The sequence below is a fragment of the Nymphalis io genome, chromosome 2 (genome assembly GCF_905147045.1).
Source record: "Nymphalis io chromosome 2, ilAglIoxx1.1, whole genome shotgun sequence".
Lineage (NCBI taxonomy): Eukaryota > Metazoa > Arthropoda > Insecta > Lepidoptera > Nymphalidae > Nymphalis > Nymphalis io.
Genome location: NC_065889.1, coordinates 4,187,262 through 4,201,320, shown reverse-complemented (window position 1 = coordinate 4,201,320; position 14,059 = coordinate 4,187,262). Strand labels below are relative to the sequence as shown.

The 14,059-nt window shown below is 31.8% G+C and overlaps 2 protein-coding genes across 3 annotated transcripts in view; one reads left to right on the top strand and one right to left on the bottom strand.

Moving 5' to 3' along the window:
• Nucleotides 1-983: 983 nt before the first annotated feature.
• Nucleotides 984-9,786, bottom strand: LOC126774156 (protein ROP). 2 transcript variants are annotated; one of them, XM_050495518.1, is made up of 15 exons: nucleotides 9,714-9,786; nucleotides 7,930-8,079; nucleotides 7,527-7,682; nucleotides 7,298-7,401; nucleotides 6,435-6,583; nucleotides 6,183-6,243; nucleotides 5,723-5,877; nucleotides 5,394-5,545; nucleotides 5,111-5,265; nucleotides 4,914-4,994; nucleotides 4,555-4,722; nucleotides 4,053-4,142; nucleotides 3,738-3,835; nucleotides 2,908-2,990; nucleotides 984-1,943 (listed from the first exon to the last, which is right to left on the bottom strand). In XM_050495518.1, the coding sequence occupies exons 1-15, from the start codon at nucleotides 9,739-9,741 to the stop codon at nucleotides 1,810-1,812; spliced, it is 1,764 nt and encodes a 587-aa protein (XP_050351475.1). In that variant the 5' UTR covers nucleotides 9,742-9,786; the 3' UTR covers nucleotides 984-1,809. The 2 variants fall into 2 exon arrangements, with proteins under 2 accessions (XP_050351475.1, XP_050351484.1); XM_050495527.1 differs by lacking the exon at nucleotides 7,298-7,401 and adding an exon at nucleotides 7,073-7,176.
• Nucleotides 9,787-10,886: 1,100 nt separating this feature from the next.
• The window catches only part of LOC126774017 (ras GTPase-activating protein raskol), a 139,013-nt gene continuing 135,840 nt past the window's right edge, over nucleotides 10,887-14,059 (top strand). The window contains exon 1 of the mRNA XM_050495336.1: nucleotides 10,887-11,217. Coding sequence (XP_050351293.1) covers nucleotides 11,151-11,217 — 67 coding nt within the window. The 5' untranslated portion in view covers nucleotides 10,887-11,150. The remainder of the gene's footprint in view (nucleotides 11,218-14,059) is intronic.

Sequence of the window (14,059 nt, the reverse complement as noted above, 5' to 3'; positions counted from 1 at the left end):
CTGTATGTTGTATTTATATATTATTCCGTAAAAGCCTGTGAATGTCCCAAAAGGGCTAAAGGCCTCCTCTCCTCTTTTTGAGGAGAAGGTTTGGAGCTTATTCCACCATATTGCTCCAATGCGGATCGGTGGAATACACATGTGGCAGAATTTCAGTGAAATTAGACACATGCAGGTTTCCTTACGTTTTCCTTCACCGAAAGCATGAGATTAATTATAATCACAAATTAAGCACATGAAAATTCAGTGGTGCCTGCCCGGGTTTAAACCCACGATCATCGGTTAAGATTCACGCGTTCTTACCACTGAGCCATCTCGGCTCACTATATATATTATTCAACGAAATGTAATATCTAAGTAAAAATATCACCTTATAGGTTTTGTAAGTAATTCTACAACAAGTCAGGTAATTGCCATTTCGATTAGCCAATGAATAGCCGCTAGAAGTTAGATGAAAATTAAAACAACTGTCAGATGATTAAATATTTTATTAATATGTAACACTTCAATACTGATAATCAAGTTAACACAGGTTAAAGAAAATTCGTATATTATGATTAGGAATTTATATTCATGATTAGGAAGTAAAATTGTTGTTAATATTCTAATAATCCATATCATGCGATATGTAAATGTTATAATACCGCAAATATTGACAATTAAGAACAAATATTAATTAAACGCTAAATATAAATCATATTTTTCTATATTACTAACAACTATCAAATGTGTGTAGAATGTACCTAACATGAGTTATTAAGTATCAATTAGTATGTTTAAAGTCACTATATCTATACTTTGATACGAGCGCATAAATTTACTATTATTGGAATGTAGAGATAATAACTAAAACACCAATTGCTACAACATATTATTTATATATAATATGTGAATATTGCTAGCAGTTTTACAGGGACGACATCAAAATCCTCTATTATATTTAACTTTCTGTTATTCATTCTGTATAACTTTGAACCCTAGACATATGTAAGAAGGTATACTGTTTTTTTTTGTTTGCACACACTGACAAAACTATTTAAGTGTTTATGTATTTCTACAATGGAAAGAGCGTTTTAGAATTCGAATTGCAATCTCTTAAGACCTTGAACTATTATTAAAATATGTATTATAGCTAAATTTTATTTTGCCAGCTTATAAACATTGTTAAGACATTGAAAGAGGCCATAATTATATATGGAACTAGAGTTTCTTACTACAATTAGTAGCTATTAAAATCATAAAAAAATAATACTTGTAATGTTATTTAATATATTAATTATGTTTAAGAATACCAATACTAATCTGTTACAAGAAATTTCATGTCAACATATTATGAGAATTTACATAATAACATTAAAACTTGTAAAACATCAACAATATAAATATTTTGATCAAAATAGTAACTTAAATCTACAAACATAACATTGAATTGTTATTACAATTCATCGCAAACAATATCACAATTACACTAAAACAAATAATTAAATATTTTTAAAGCAAAAATTTGTTTGTTTTTTCCATATAATTCTTTTCAACAAGTTTTTATTTTTTAAATATGCTTAAAGCAAATTTAATGTCTTTCTGTTCTCGCAATCATATTATTTTATGATTAGATGATCTATTAAAAGCATTTGTAATAATTGTAATGTACAAACTTTAGAGTCGATAAACATAGTTTTCCACAAGGATTGCTACTTAAACTAAAATCCAATCTAGATGTTTAATAAAATACAACATTTTTGCCCATTGGTAGTTCCTAATACCTTAATGAAACAGCTAAACCTAAAAGGTTTCTCTCTATATTGCTGTTTAAGCGGTAAGAGAGCTGAGATCCGAGAGGAAGTTATCCGGTGTGAGGATATGGGATGAGCCCATGATCACCTCCCAGTTCTTAAGTGCAGCCGTCACCTCGTAAGCGCAGCGTATCTCGGAGAAGCAAACACCTTAAAAGAGTTGTTATAGTAAACATTTGTTATATTACTTTTCAATAAATAGTTTTTAGTCTCCTGGTTAATATGAATGTCCAACACATTACACATCTGCGATTTGCTGATGACATTGTCAACATGGAGGAGATCCTGCAGGATTTGGAGGAGACTTTTAAGCAGCCTGAGCAATTCTTCAAGACAAGTAGGTTTCGGGATGAACATTGAGGTCTGGTGGACCACAGGTCTGGTGGACCTGTGGTCGTAAATGGCTCCAATCGAAGTTGTGCAAGAATATATATACGTGGGCAAAACTACAACTTGGCCGGCACAACTTTGAGAAGGAGGCTAAAAGAAGAATACGTTTGGGTTGGGTGGCATTCGGGAGGTTGCGTCAAATTTTTGAATCGTCCATCCCCAAGTCGTTTAAAACCAGTCTTTAATCAGTGCGTCCTACCTGTAATGACTTACGGTATCGAAACGTGGACACTCACAGTACACACGTACTCGTGGACACACATGCACGCGATGCTTTGGGTTTTTCTGGCAGATATAATACAAATAAAAACATTCGCCAGAGAACTAAAATGTGGTCAACATCGCGCAAATGTGGTCAATTAGCACGCTGAAGTGAAAGTGGCCGATGGAGCCGACACGTGTTAGTGTGGAGACCACGTTTAGGCAAACGTAGTATAGGAGGCCCTGCGGCAAGGTGGACCGACGATTTGAAAAATGTGGCAGGTAGGGGATGAATGTGGGCTGCCCAAGATCGGGATGGTTGGCGTTCTATGTGGGAGGCTTTCATCCAGCAGTGGAAGGCGATAAGCTAAAGAAAGTCTCCTGGTAATGTATTGTTTACGAGCTTTAATATAATAATAACTGCTATTATACAGAGTCCTTACATTACATAAATTTTAAACCCTACCAACTGAATTATACTGCAAGTATTATTAAAAAAAAAAAATTCAAATATAAAACTTACCTCCAACCACGAAGACGATCAATCGCGGAACATTTTTAATAGTCTGTTGCGCCTTATCTTTATGCCAATGGCCATAACGCACACTAGAACAAAATAAAACAATGTAATCAATGTAACAAATAAAACAGAGTATTCTGTCTTATTTATACACCGGGATAATAATATAAATCTTAACGTGTGACAAAAATAATACTTTCGGTTAACATGTTCATTATCACGCAGTCTAAACTTTTAGTGAATTGGACAAATTAATTGCAGAATTGTATTGAATACATTATATAATTTAAAAAAATGGAATACAAGACGAGGGTTTGACGATACGAAACGCGATTTTTGGTTAATGTCAGACAGCGGGCGGGACGGGACGGCGGCGCTCTCTTTAGAGAGGTAGGAGCACGCGATAACACGTGATGAGCCACGTCAGCTGGACACACAGGATCATCACAAGTACCACGAGTTTACGCGTAATTGACAAAAGGTGTAAAGGTGTTTAGTAAAATCTTCTTGCACCACATGGCAAGTTAGCAGACACGTGAAATAAAAGTTTATTTATTGACATCGGTTTTGTCGCGATGTTCTTATTTACACCATTGTAAGATAAATTTCATACACAATTCCGTCACTTGTGAAACAAAGAATTGTTTTATATGGAATTAAGTGAATTTTATTGGTCGGTACTATAAATGTTATCAGAGAATAATTATAGCACCCGAAGACCGTACATAATTTGTAGGTAATTTAATTATTTTTGATAGGCAACTAAATCGATAATTATAATAAATAAACTCCGTGAATTGAAAATAGATTACTAGGTGTGTACCCCTAATTACCTAGTTGGTGCTTGATATCCAGAAGTCTGAGCGCGCCCTGCGAGGAATGGGAAATGGCGTTGATCCAATTTGTCTTCAATCGAATCTTCTATGATGTCCTATTAATAGTAATATTAAGTTTATTGAATAGTTTAAAAAAAAAATCTAAAAATATACTGTCATACCATTTAATAGTTTTGCAAGCAGAATGTTATTTTAAAAAAAATGTTTCATAAAAAATGACACTCAATAATTAAACTTAAAGCATTTCAATAAGTGTTAACATTGGTGCCTTTAAATGGTTGTATTAAATATATACTATAAATATTTATATACCTTGATCACTGGAGTCCAACGAGACATTTGATATGTCTGTTCAGTGATCCTCTCCTTTCGTGGTACTTGATATTGCTTCTTTCTATTACCCTGCAATGTAAATGATAAAAAATTCATCGGGCCAACTTAATTTCACCCACGTTATTACATACCGTATTACCAATGCGTTAATTTGCTCGAGCGTAGTTAATTCTCTTACCGCGCGGTAACATAATAAATTATTTTTTTATTTACGACTATTTGAATTTAATAGTAACGCATCACTGTTTGAAAACTAATACAATACATATTAGTATGTCATTTATTTTTTACTCTTTATTGTAGATCACATTATGTAATTTGAATATAATTCGAAGATTATAACCTATAATTACGTTATAAGACCATAACATAATTATAGGTTATAATTTTTCTCCATAAATTATTTTTGAGATTAGCACGTTCATACGATCATACTCTCCATTTTTAAAATATTACTTTAATGTAACTACTCGGTACTAACATCGACCACGACGTTGAGGCCGAGGTTGGCGAGGTTGAGTAGCGCCTGCTTGTCTGACGGCTCGAGCTGCGCGTGCGTCACCAGCTTATTGAGGTTCTCCTCAGATATGCCGTTCTTCGACATTATGTATAGAGCGATTATACGCATCTTGTCGTAGTTTTTGATCGTCTGAAATATGGTACATAAACAATAACTTAGAAATCAGAATCCATCTTTTAAGTAATACTTTAAATAATTAATGTATATTTGTATTAAAAAAGTATTTATTTATACAGTTGCTAAATAGACTAGACCTCTTGTCTTTTAATTGTTCGAAGTATATCAAAATGTTTAAGAAATTATAAGCAGCACAATTGTACCTGATCAAGTAGTACAGGTACAATGCTCCTCATATGGTCCTTAATCTTTTCGCCCTCAGCGTCGGTACCCATTGCCAGATCCTGAAACCATCATAACGACATTGTAATTGCTATTTCTACAATTGTTAAGGATTTATGGAATCATCTAAGAGCAAAATGATTTAATTAATAAAATATTAAAATAATCGTATCTGCACCTGTTCAACTTTGCAGAGTTTGTCGACGTAGCCTTGGTAAGACTTCATGCAGTCTTCAGCGAGACGCAGGTGCGTTGCGTACTTAGACAACTCTTTCTGATACTGCGGCATTTTCTTGATCATTTGTGACAAGTCACGCATCGACTGTTTGTCACCTGGGAAAACAATTTTAAAAATTTAGAAAAGAAGGCTAATCATAAACGGGTTGTTAATGCAACTGCTTTATTTCTTTATGAAATAGGAATACGAAAAAGGATAATATTCCTAGTCATTATTAACATACCTCCTCCCATACGTTTAGATTCAGTGAACTTCTTGAGATTCTTGGTGACAGACGTAGATACGACCGCAATGTGCTGGTGTCGCAGCTCGACCCAAAGTTCATCATTTTCATCCAAAAGTACCTCCTTCATGTGCCCCTGTGACGCATCATATCTAACAAAAAAATACCATTAGTTAATAATATAATATTATGCTAATAATATATAATAATTATTTAAAAATACTTACAACAGTTTATAATTTCTTTTTTATTTAAAGTGTAAACTAATACAACTTCTAAGAATCTAGCGATTTCTTTATACAAAAGTGACGGATTTTACACATACATACCTATAGACGTCGTTTTCGATTGGGAGTAGGTCATAGGCCATGGCCTGCAATGTGAGTTCATGCAATAGTGGCGACACGCAGTCAAAGCCACGATCTAACACCAGCAGCTGCGAGCGCGCTTTCTCGGGACCTTCGCCCATGGTCGGCTCGTCTGCCTGGAAAGCAGCGATAATGGAATCATTTTGAATGCTACAAAAGAACTGACAATGTTTAAGAATAAAAAGGAATTACAATAAGGCCCATACCAAGCTAATGCTTATATACCAAATATTTTTAATGTGATTGTGAAATATGATGATGATAGTTTATGGATATACAATTTATTTTATTTAGTTTGGAACCACAAAATGATTAGTGTTGACTGAGCTACAATTTTACTACTATACAAAATATTTATTTGAGTAAGTGCTCATAAATATTTTCTGTTGCTTGTCTCACTCCTGCATAAAATAATAAATACCTTGTATGCGTCGAGTTTTTGCTGAATGAGTTGCGCTAGTTCTACATTGCGCTCCCAATCGCTGCAATAAATGTTACTTTAAAATAAATAAAATCTATGACTGTAATGAATTACACATATTACATAGTCTGAAGCGACTTGCCTCATATTTCAATGTATAACATTTTTTTAATGTTATTGAAAAAATATTATAGAGCTTTCAATTGCAGTTACTGCAGTTGTAATATTAACAACTTGAAAATGATTTTTCACCTGCGGTAACGAACAGACGGGTACTCTCCAAGCGTAGCACAAAGAGTGGCAATTTGTTCAGCGATTCGCTCCATGTTTGCGTTGCGAGTCTGTGTGAGTGCAGGGTTGTACATGCACTGGAAAGTGTCCGGCGAGTCCAGCGAAAATACCTGAAAACATACAGTAGAATTCATGAATAGATACAAAAAGTACATACATATATTTGCTAATTTTAACATATGATTATCATTGCATCTATTTGTTAATTTATGTTATATAATGATATATATATGACGTTTTATTAATTATTATTAAGTTTTATAATTAATTTATAATAATTAATAAATAAAAGTAAAAGCAACATTTTACTAAAAAAATAAAGTCCCAATTAATTACAGATTGACAGCCACAATACTGACCGGCTTAGATTGTTGGTGTTTTTTGTTTTCTATTATGTCCTTTAAAATTGTATGTTTATTTTAAGTTAAAGGTATAATTATTACCAATGTTCTATTAATTAATTATTCCTTTGAAACTTACATTATTAATATTACAAACCAAAATGAGCAACTTTACATTGTTATGTCCGTGTTGTGCATAGAAATAACATAAAGAAAAACATAAAATGTCTGGTTTTAACTTCAGTAAGAATAAATTACCTGACTCTCATAAGGCAAGAAAGCAATGTTGATTTCCTTTAAAGTTTTGATTTTTCTAGCAGCTGATGATTTGCAGAGTTCATTGAACAATTCCTCTGGGCATACTAATAATGGCAGCGTGCAAAATAATGTTACACCTTAATTATTAATTTAGGTAGAGATGTTTATAGTACGTCTTAAAAGTTAAATGACCGCCTTATTCGAAAATATTACAAACCAACAAACCTGTTGTTCGTATGGTATGAAAGCTATGTTGATTTCCTTTAATGTTTTGATATATTTAGCTACTTGACTACGTGATAATTCATCAAAGAGAACATCAGGACAAGCTGTAAATTGAAATGAAATAATAAATGCAACTTAAATGCAATAAACAAAGCAAAAAAAAATGGAAATGCAAATTACAACATATTTAAAGAGTGTAAAACAATATAATATAGAACATTTGTCTTACCTTCAGTGAAGAAGACATGAGCAGCTTTGTACATTATGCGGTTACCGACAGAAAAATCGTTAATCAATGCATGAACAGATTTCTCACAGGGTGTGATCAAGTAAATGCCATCCATGGTGTAGAGCGGCTCACGTTTCTTGTGAATATCTTCAACCACTGAAGAAAAAGGTCAAACAGTTACATAAAGTAATAATGCTATTAAAATTGAACAAAATCCTGCATTCAACTTTACAAAATCTTAATTATATTTAGATGAGATTAAGACAGAGATAAAGGTATGACAGTATGTGATTGATCCAAATACCATAAAACAATATTATTTTACAATAGTCAATGTTTACATAATGTTTCATAAGTTTTTTCTTGTTAAATAAACATATGTTAACAACTGTAAAACACTTACAGGTTATGCCTTCTGCGGAGATATCATGCATTTTGCAACATGCTGATACCATGCGCATAGATAGCTGATCCACAATGAGGATACGCCATTCTATGCGCTGTGATTCCTTGCCTTTGGGACCACGATAGCGGATCACCTCGTTCATAATCTCTATAGAGTTTAAAAATATATAATTATAATTTGCTAATTTTTTATTTAAGATTTAAACAAAATGTAATATGTTTCACATAAAAGCACATTATATTGCAAGATGGATAAGCTAAATAGTATGTCCATAGTTTTAATTTATTTTTATTACAATCCAAGTATCTTTAGGCAATTAAATGAATTTGAAAGACAGATTTGACAAAAATTTATAAAGAAAATTATGAGAATAATTATAAACCACTTAAAGCTGAGGAGAACCAGTGGTTAGAATACATGAGTCTTAACTGATGATCGCAGTTCAAACCCAGGCAAGCACCACTGAATTTTCATGTGCTTAATTTGTGCTTATTTAAAAGTTCAATCATTTTTTGCATGATAGTGAAGGAAAACATTCTGACGAAACCTAAAGAACTGTCTAACTTCACTGACAATCTGCCACATGTGTATTCTATAAAACCGCATTGGAGCAGCATGTCAGAATAAGCTCCAAACCTTCTCCGCAAAAATGGGGAGGACTTAGCTCAGCAGTGGGACATTCTTAGACTGTTACTTACTTTGTCCAAAGCAATGACCTTATAGTATAAAGCAACTGCCCTTTGAAATTGTAAGTGAGTGGCTAGTTTAATACATTTAGTTCAATCAAATTTAATAAAATCTTGGGAGTTGGAGTGCATAGAAGTATTATAATATTACCCCTCTACATCTTTTTTTATTTATTTACCTAAATATACCTACCTTCCTATATAATATTTTATATTAATACATTGTCAAGTATATATATTAACATATTTCCTAAAAACTAAGGTCATTTTATAGGTTATGACAGTTTAGATTTTTCTCATTACATTGAATATTATCCAATTAAATTGATAACAATCAAATAAAAAATTTTAGTCATTGATAGAATTAATATATTTAGCAGGATCAAAGACAGTATAGAGTATTGTAATGTATGTGATGTACATTTGCAAATGTATTTCTTTAACAATAAATTTATTTAGTTTAACTGAATTGAAAGCTGTTCCTTTAACAGCCTGAATTTATATATATTAGTCGTATTTTTCTCTTTTCTATTATGTATTTCGTAAAATAGGAAGCTATATCGACCGCAACGAATGACGTACGTACATCGCCCACTCGGTCACCTCCCCACCCCACTGCCGAGTGACAGAAAAATCAATAACAAACACTTAGCCCAGTTATGGCTGTATTTAATGCACAAAATATGATCATTTCTTCATACATAAAGCTATAATTTGATGCATAGAAATAAATAACTTGGTACTGAATAACTTAAGTTTGAATTGTAAATTATTTGCCTTACAAAATTGTATGTGTATTGTGAAATTGATATAGCATTAGTAGGTAGTAGCCGGATGAAGTTTGCAAAGCTTTTTATTATTTTATTAATCGTTCATAGTAGATTTAGTTTGATTTGTGAAGAAAACGAAAACACTAAAATGTAATAATAACATTACTCATTGATAAGATTAAATCTACAATTAGTCATTGTACATATGAGTAACATAAAAATATTTGTGCTACATATTTTACGTAGACATAAAATACAACACATATGTTTATGAGATTAAAAGCGAATATAGAAATAAGAAAATTAATTTAATATTTTTACTTACTTTGTCCGACAAGTGCTTTTAGTGCCATCTTGTTCCATAGACTAACTAAATTTGTCGGAACTCGGAAATAAGACTCCAGAATTTTGACATTTGACAAGTATGAAAGGAATTGCCATGTATGAGAAAGGTAGGTAATACACATCGAAAATTCTACACGCTTAAGTTGTATTGAGTGTAAGGAGAAGACAACTCTAAATTTAGGTCGGGCAAAATTATATCCAACAGTTAACATGTGTATGATTTCTTGTTCGTCCGACTGTTTGAAACGGTTTTTATTTTGCTAGATATTATTTTGCAAATACAATATCATAATATTGTATTTGTAAAACAGTAATAACAAATACATATACAGATTTATAAATATGAGTGTTCTCAAAAACTCGGTAGTAAATATTACCTTTAACAAACAACTTGTTAAATATGATGTGCCAAAGATTTATGTGTAACGGTAAGCGTTTTAAAGAAAAATCTTATCTATGGTACTTATATGCGAAAACTGAAAATCACTTAAAAATACCAATATTTATCCAGACAAGCATAAAATGTATTTAATTTAACTAAATTAATTTTAAAATTCTGTTTTGGTTTGACATAATAGTTTTTAGGCATAATAAAAACATGCGCGCGCATTATTCAACACGTCAATAACAGACGACAGAGAAACAACATATTCCTCTTTTCTTCGATCATACGAAATATTGAAGAGAAGTGTATTCGCTATTTGGTATTTAGATTTAGTTTTTTATATGCTTGCGTAGGTGATGGATGTCGCGCAAGGTTGTTAACTACTGTAATCACGTGTACGTAATTGTGCGGTATTTTTATAAATGTTTTTTTTTTGTAATCTGCACTAATTTTGTTTTTTTTTTATTTGCTAAAATATAATAATTGATTAATAACGTACGTTTTTTAAAATTAATTATATAATAAAATTAAAAATGAATGAATACAAAGAGTGGCGAGTGTCGACTGCAAGTAATTAGGAAGTAGATTACTTTTATTATTATTTTAATTTGTTTCATGCATTAATTATAAAATATTTTTTCATCGTAATTTCGTTTTTTTTTTTTTAAATAATATTACTTAAATAGCGAATTTGTATTGTAGCTATAAGAAATAATATTATAGATAAGTACTTAAATATATTTATTAAACATTTTAAAAATATTACAGAGACTATAATATAAGTTGATTCAAACAATTTTCATTGATCAACGTGGTTGTCTTTTTATCGGTCGCTGGTGAAAGTGAGGTGCGGTGTTTGAAGAGTCACTTTGTATATTCCACTGGCTGGCTGATTAGTTGCAGCTAGTGTCTAGTGTGGTAGTGACTATAAATATATTAAAGTGAAATGTAGTGACAAATGGGCGATGTATGTGCTAACAGCGCTGGGCTCAAATATTTAGCCAATGTTTTTGATTCGTGATTGTGTGCAATATGACCGATGAAATGCCTGTTGTGATCTCCTACCCTTGCCGCGCTGAAGGCTGGTTGGATAGATGTGGTAAGTTTTTCGTTTTAATTTTGCAAATATTTTTGAACAACTTATTTGTATATTTGTGTTAGTTTGCTACTTGTATATTTTGCGAGTTATTTGGGGCGTTTTAAGTAAGCGCTCAACAAGTGACATGCATTTTTTGTGCAAATCAAGCGTATTGTTTTGGTAATTAAAAATGTATGGAGGTTTATATGTGTAAAGGACGCTGTATAGTACTGAACAGGTTTCTTATAGATCTTTTTAATTCTTCTTAAAATAATAAGTATGAACTTATGCACAAACTTTTCCCATTAAAAATTGCATCCTTAAAAGAATTCTTTTTTTTTCCCGTTCGAGTTCAATTTTAGAAGTGGTCTATTATATATACATAATGTTCATTAATTTAGGGTTCTAAGTCGGGTTAACATTACTGTTCCGTGAGTTGAGAAAAGTTTGTTTAAATTATTAGTCCTAAATATATGATTTAATTTTCCTTTAATAATCGGACGAAAAGTTATCATATTAAAACATTTTGTATTTATATATATCACGTATGGACAGATATATAACAAACTATAGCCTGTTCCAATTAAAGGAGTGGAGATAAACTAACCTTAGATTTACATATTCCATGCGATTTGCTAATAGCTCTGGTATATTATGCACTTTAAATAGTTCTTGAATATAATAGTATCCACTTCAATTTTACTGCCAAAGTTTCGATACCAACTTCGGCGACATTCAAAATGCGTTTTTTTCGCTAAACCTTAATTGTTAACCTTGTTAATTTGTCTTTACGATACCTTGATCATCTAGAAAGTGACGAAATCAAGCAGTATATTTTGTTTTGGAAAGAAAATGTTGCAAGAGCTATTGAAAACCTTTGAATAAGTTAAATGAAAACAATTGTATAAAAGATTTTAGTCGAGAATCTTTTAACTTGCAAAAGCTGGTAGGGCTTTGTGGCTTTGCAAGCCAATCTAGGTAAGTACAATAAACTCATCAGTGGATTCGGCTCCCAAGCAATTACTATGTCTTGGTTTAAAAGGTTTGGTTGGCGTCTTTTTTAATTTTATAGGCAGTTCTTACCTTATCTTAGTTATCAAGTGTTTTATTTAATCGACTGGCGCTTTAATATAAATTTTACAAAAATATAGCGGATTTCCCGCCAGATTCTGCAATTCACCGAGTAAAAGATTCTAAATCCATTGATAATGTAAGACTAGAGTATCAAACGCTAGTAACGTTAAAAAATGAATTTGATTAAACTCTTAGTGCTTTAATGAGTTGCAAAAAATATATTCTGAATTAAATTCTTTGTCCAGCAGGTTAGCAGTGTATGCCCTAGATAGAGTGAAAACTATACGATGTTGTGGTTTTCTATCGAGTTTCGGTTCATCAGCCTAGGTTTAAACGACTTGCTTTCTAGTTGAGGTTCTTAAGAGGAAAGAATTATTTTGTATGGAATTGTGTGTCTTTAAATAATTCCAATGTTTCATATTAGGTTTTATTTTTCCCACGAAGGTGAAATTAAAACGGGGTATATTGAATGGTCAGTATTGCTTATTAAAGATGGTGTACATAAACTATGCACGGAATTATTGGCTAATAGTTATCTATTATTTACGTAGCGTTGTATGTGTTGTATGTATCTATATAGTAATTATACATAGTATAATAATTTCTGCCGTGATTACCACAAATTAATTCTTACAGTTAGCATGAAGTATCTTAGGATTTTTTGCGCCATGTTAATATTTTGCTATCGCACATAAATTTAAAATATGCAAAACTATTTTTGATTAGATTATTTTGAATAAAAAATATTGAAATTGTGACTAGAGTAAGTGAATCTTAGCCAAAGGATGCGGGCTTAAATCTGATCAAGGACTGTGTTTTCAAGTTTCTAAATTTTGTTTATAATCCAATATCCGCCTGCTTTTGGTGGTGAAAAAAACACTAAAGAAAATCTGAGCATCAGTCATCTGCCATTTATATCCAAAAACTTGCTTTGGAGCAAAGACAAGACAGAAAAACAGGTATTTACAATTTATCTAGCAAAGGAATGCTCCAATGCTGGGAAATACACACACCCATAAATGTATGGGCCGATACTGTTAAGATTAAATTAAAAACAATTTCAGACGATATCCGAAACTATTTTTTTTATTTTATTTATCCGAAATGTTATAAATCTACTATTTATAGTACATATTTCCATCTAAAGTTTCATGTGCTGATAGCATGAATTAACGATTTACATATGTACTGGAACTAATAATTCAATTATGTAGGCCAATGAATATCTAGTGATGGCTTGCCTATCCAAGCAGATCATTACTGCATATCCTGTATTCTTATTTTAAATTCATTCGATTTCATAAAAATAATAGCTTGCTATATTTTGAGTATACCTAGAATAACGCGACGTGGTATAATTGATTTGGGTTCCTAACAGTGAAGGATTGCTTCCAATTTAACGTATTAAATTTAATTATCTTAAATATTCAAAACATATATTATATGACAATATGTTACCGACGTCAAATAGCTTAAGTGTGCGTAGTTATATATGTAGTAAATGCGTATGCTCCGCACCCAGCCGCACCTCTGAGTATAGTCTACAATTCTACAACTAAAGTTACCATTTTCGAAATTTTACGCGCATTTTACTGTTTCTTAGTCTTGTATTGTAAGCGTGTATTGAATTTTCTCAATTTTGCATGAACGCTTGCGGACTTTCGTGAGTATGATGTCATTACTGTGTCAGGTGGAAGCTTAGTTTAGGTCGGCGAGCACGTCCTGCCTTGTTTTAAGAAGAAATCAAATAAGGAAAAGTATTTAGAATTCTAAAAGCGTACACTCGTTG

Coding starts and splice junctions, on each gene's coding strand:
- LOC126774156 (XM_050495518.1), bottom strand. CDS start 9,741: ATGGCACTAAAAGCACTTGTCGGACAAA. Junction 4,723..4,913: donor TACCTGTACTACTTGATCAG/GTACAATTGTGC, acceptor ACCATATTTCAG/ACGATCAAAAACTACGACAA. Junction 4,143..4,554: donor GCCTCAACGTCGTGGTCGAT/GTTAGTACCGAG, acceptor TTTACATTGCAG/GGTAATAGAAAGAAGCAATA.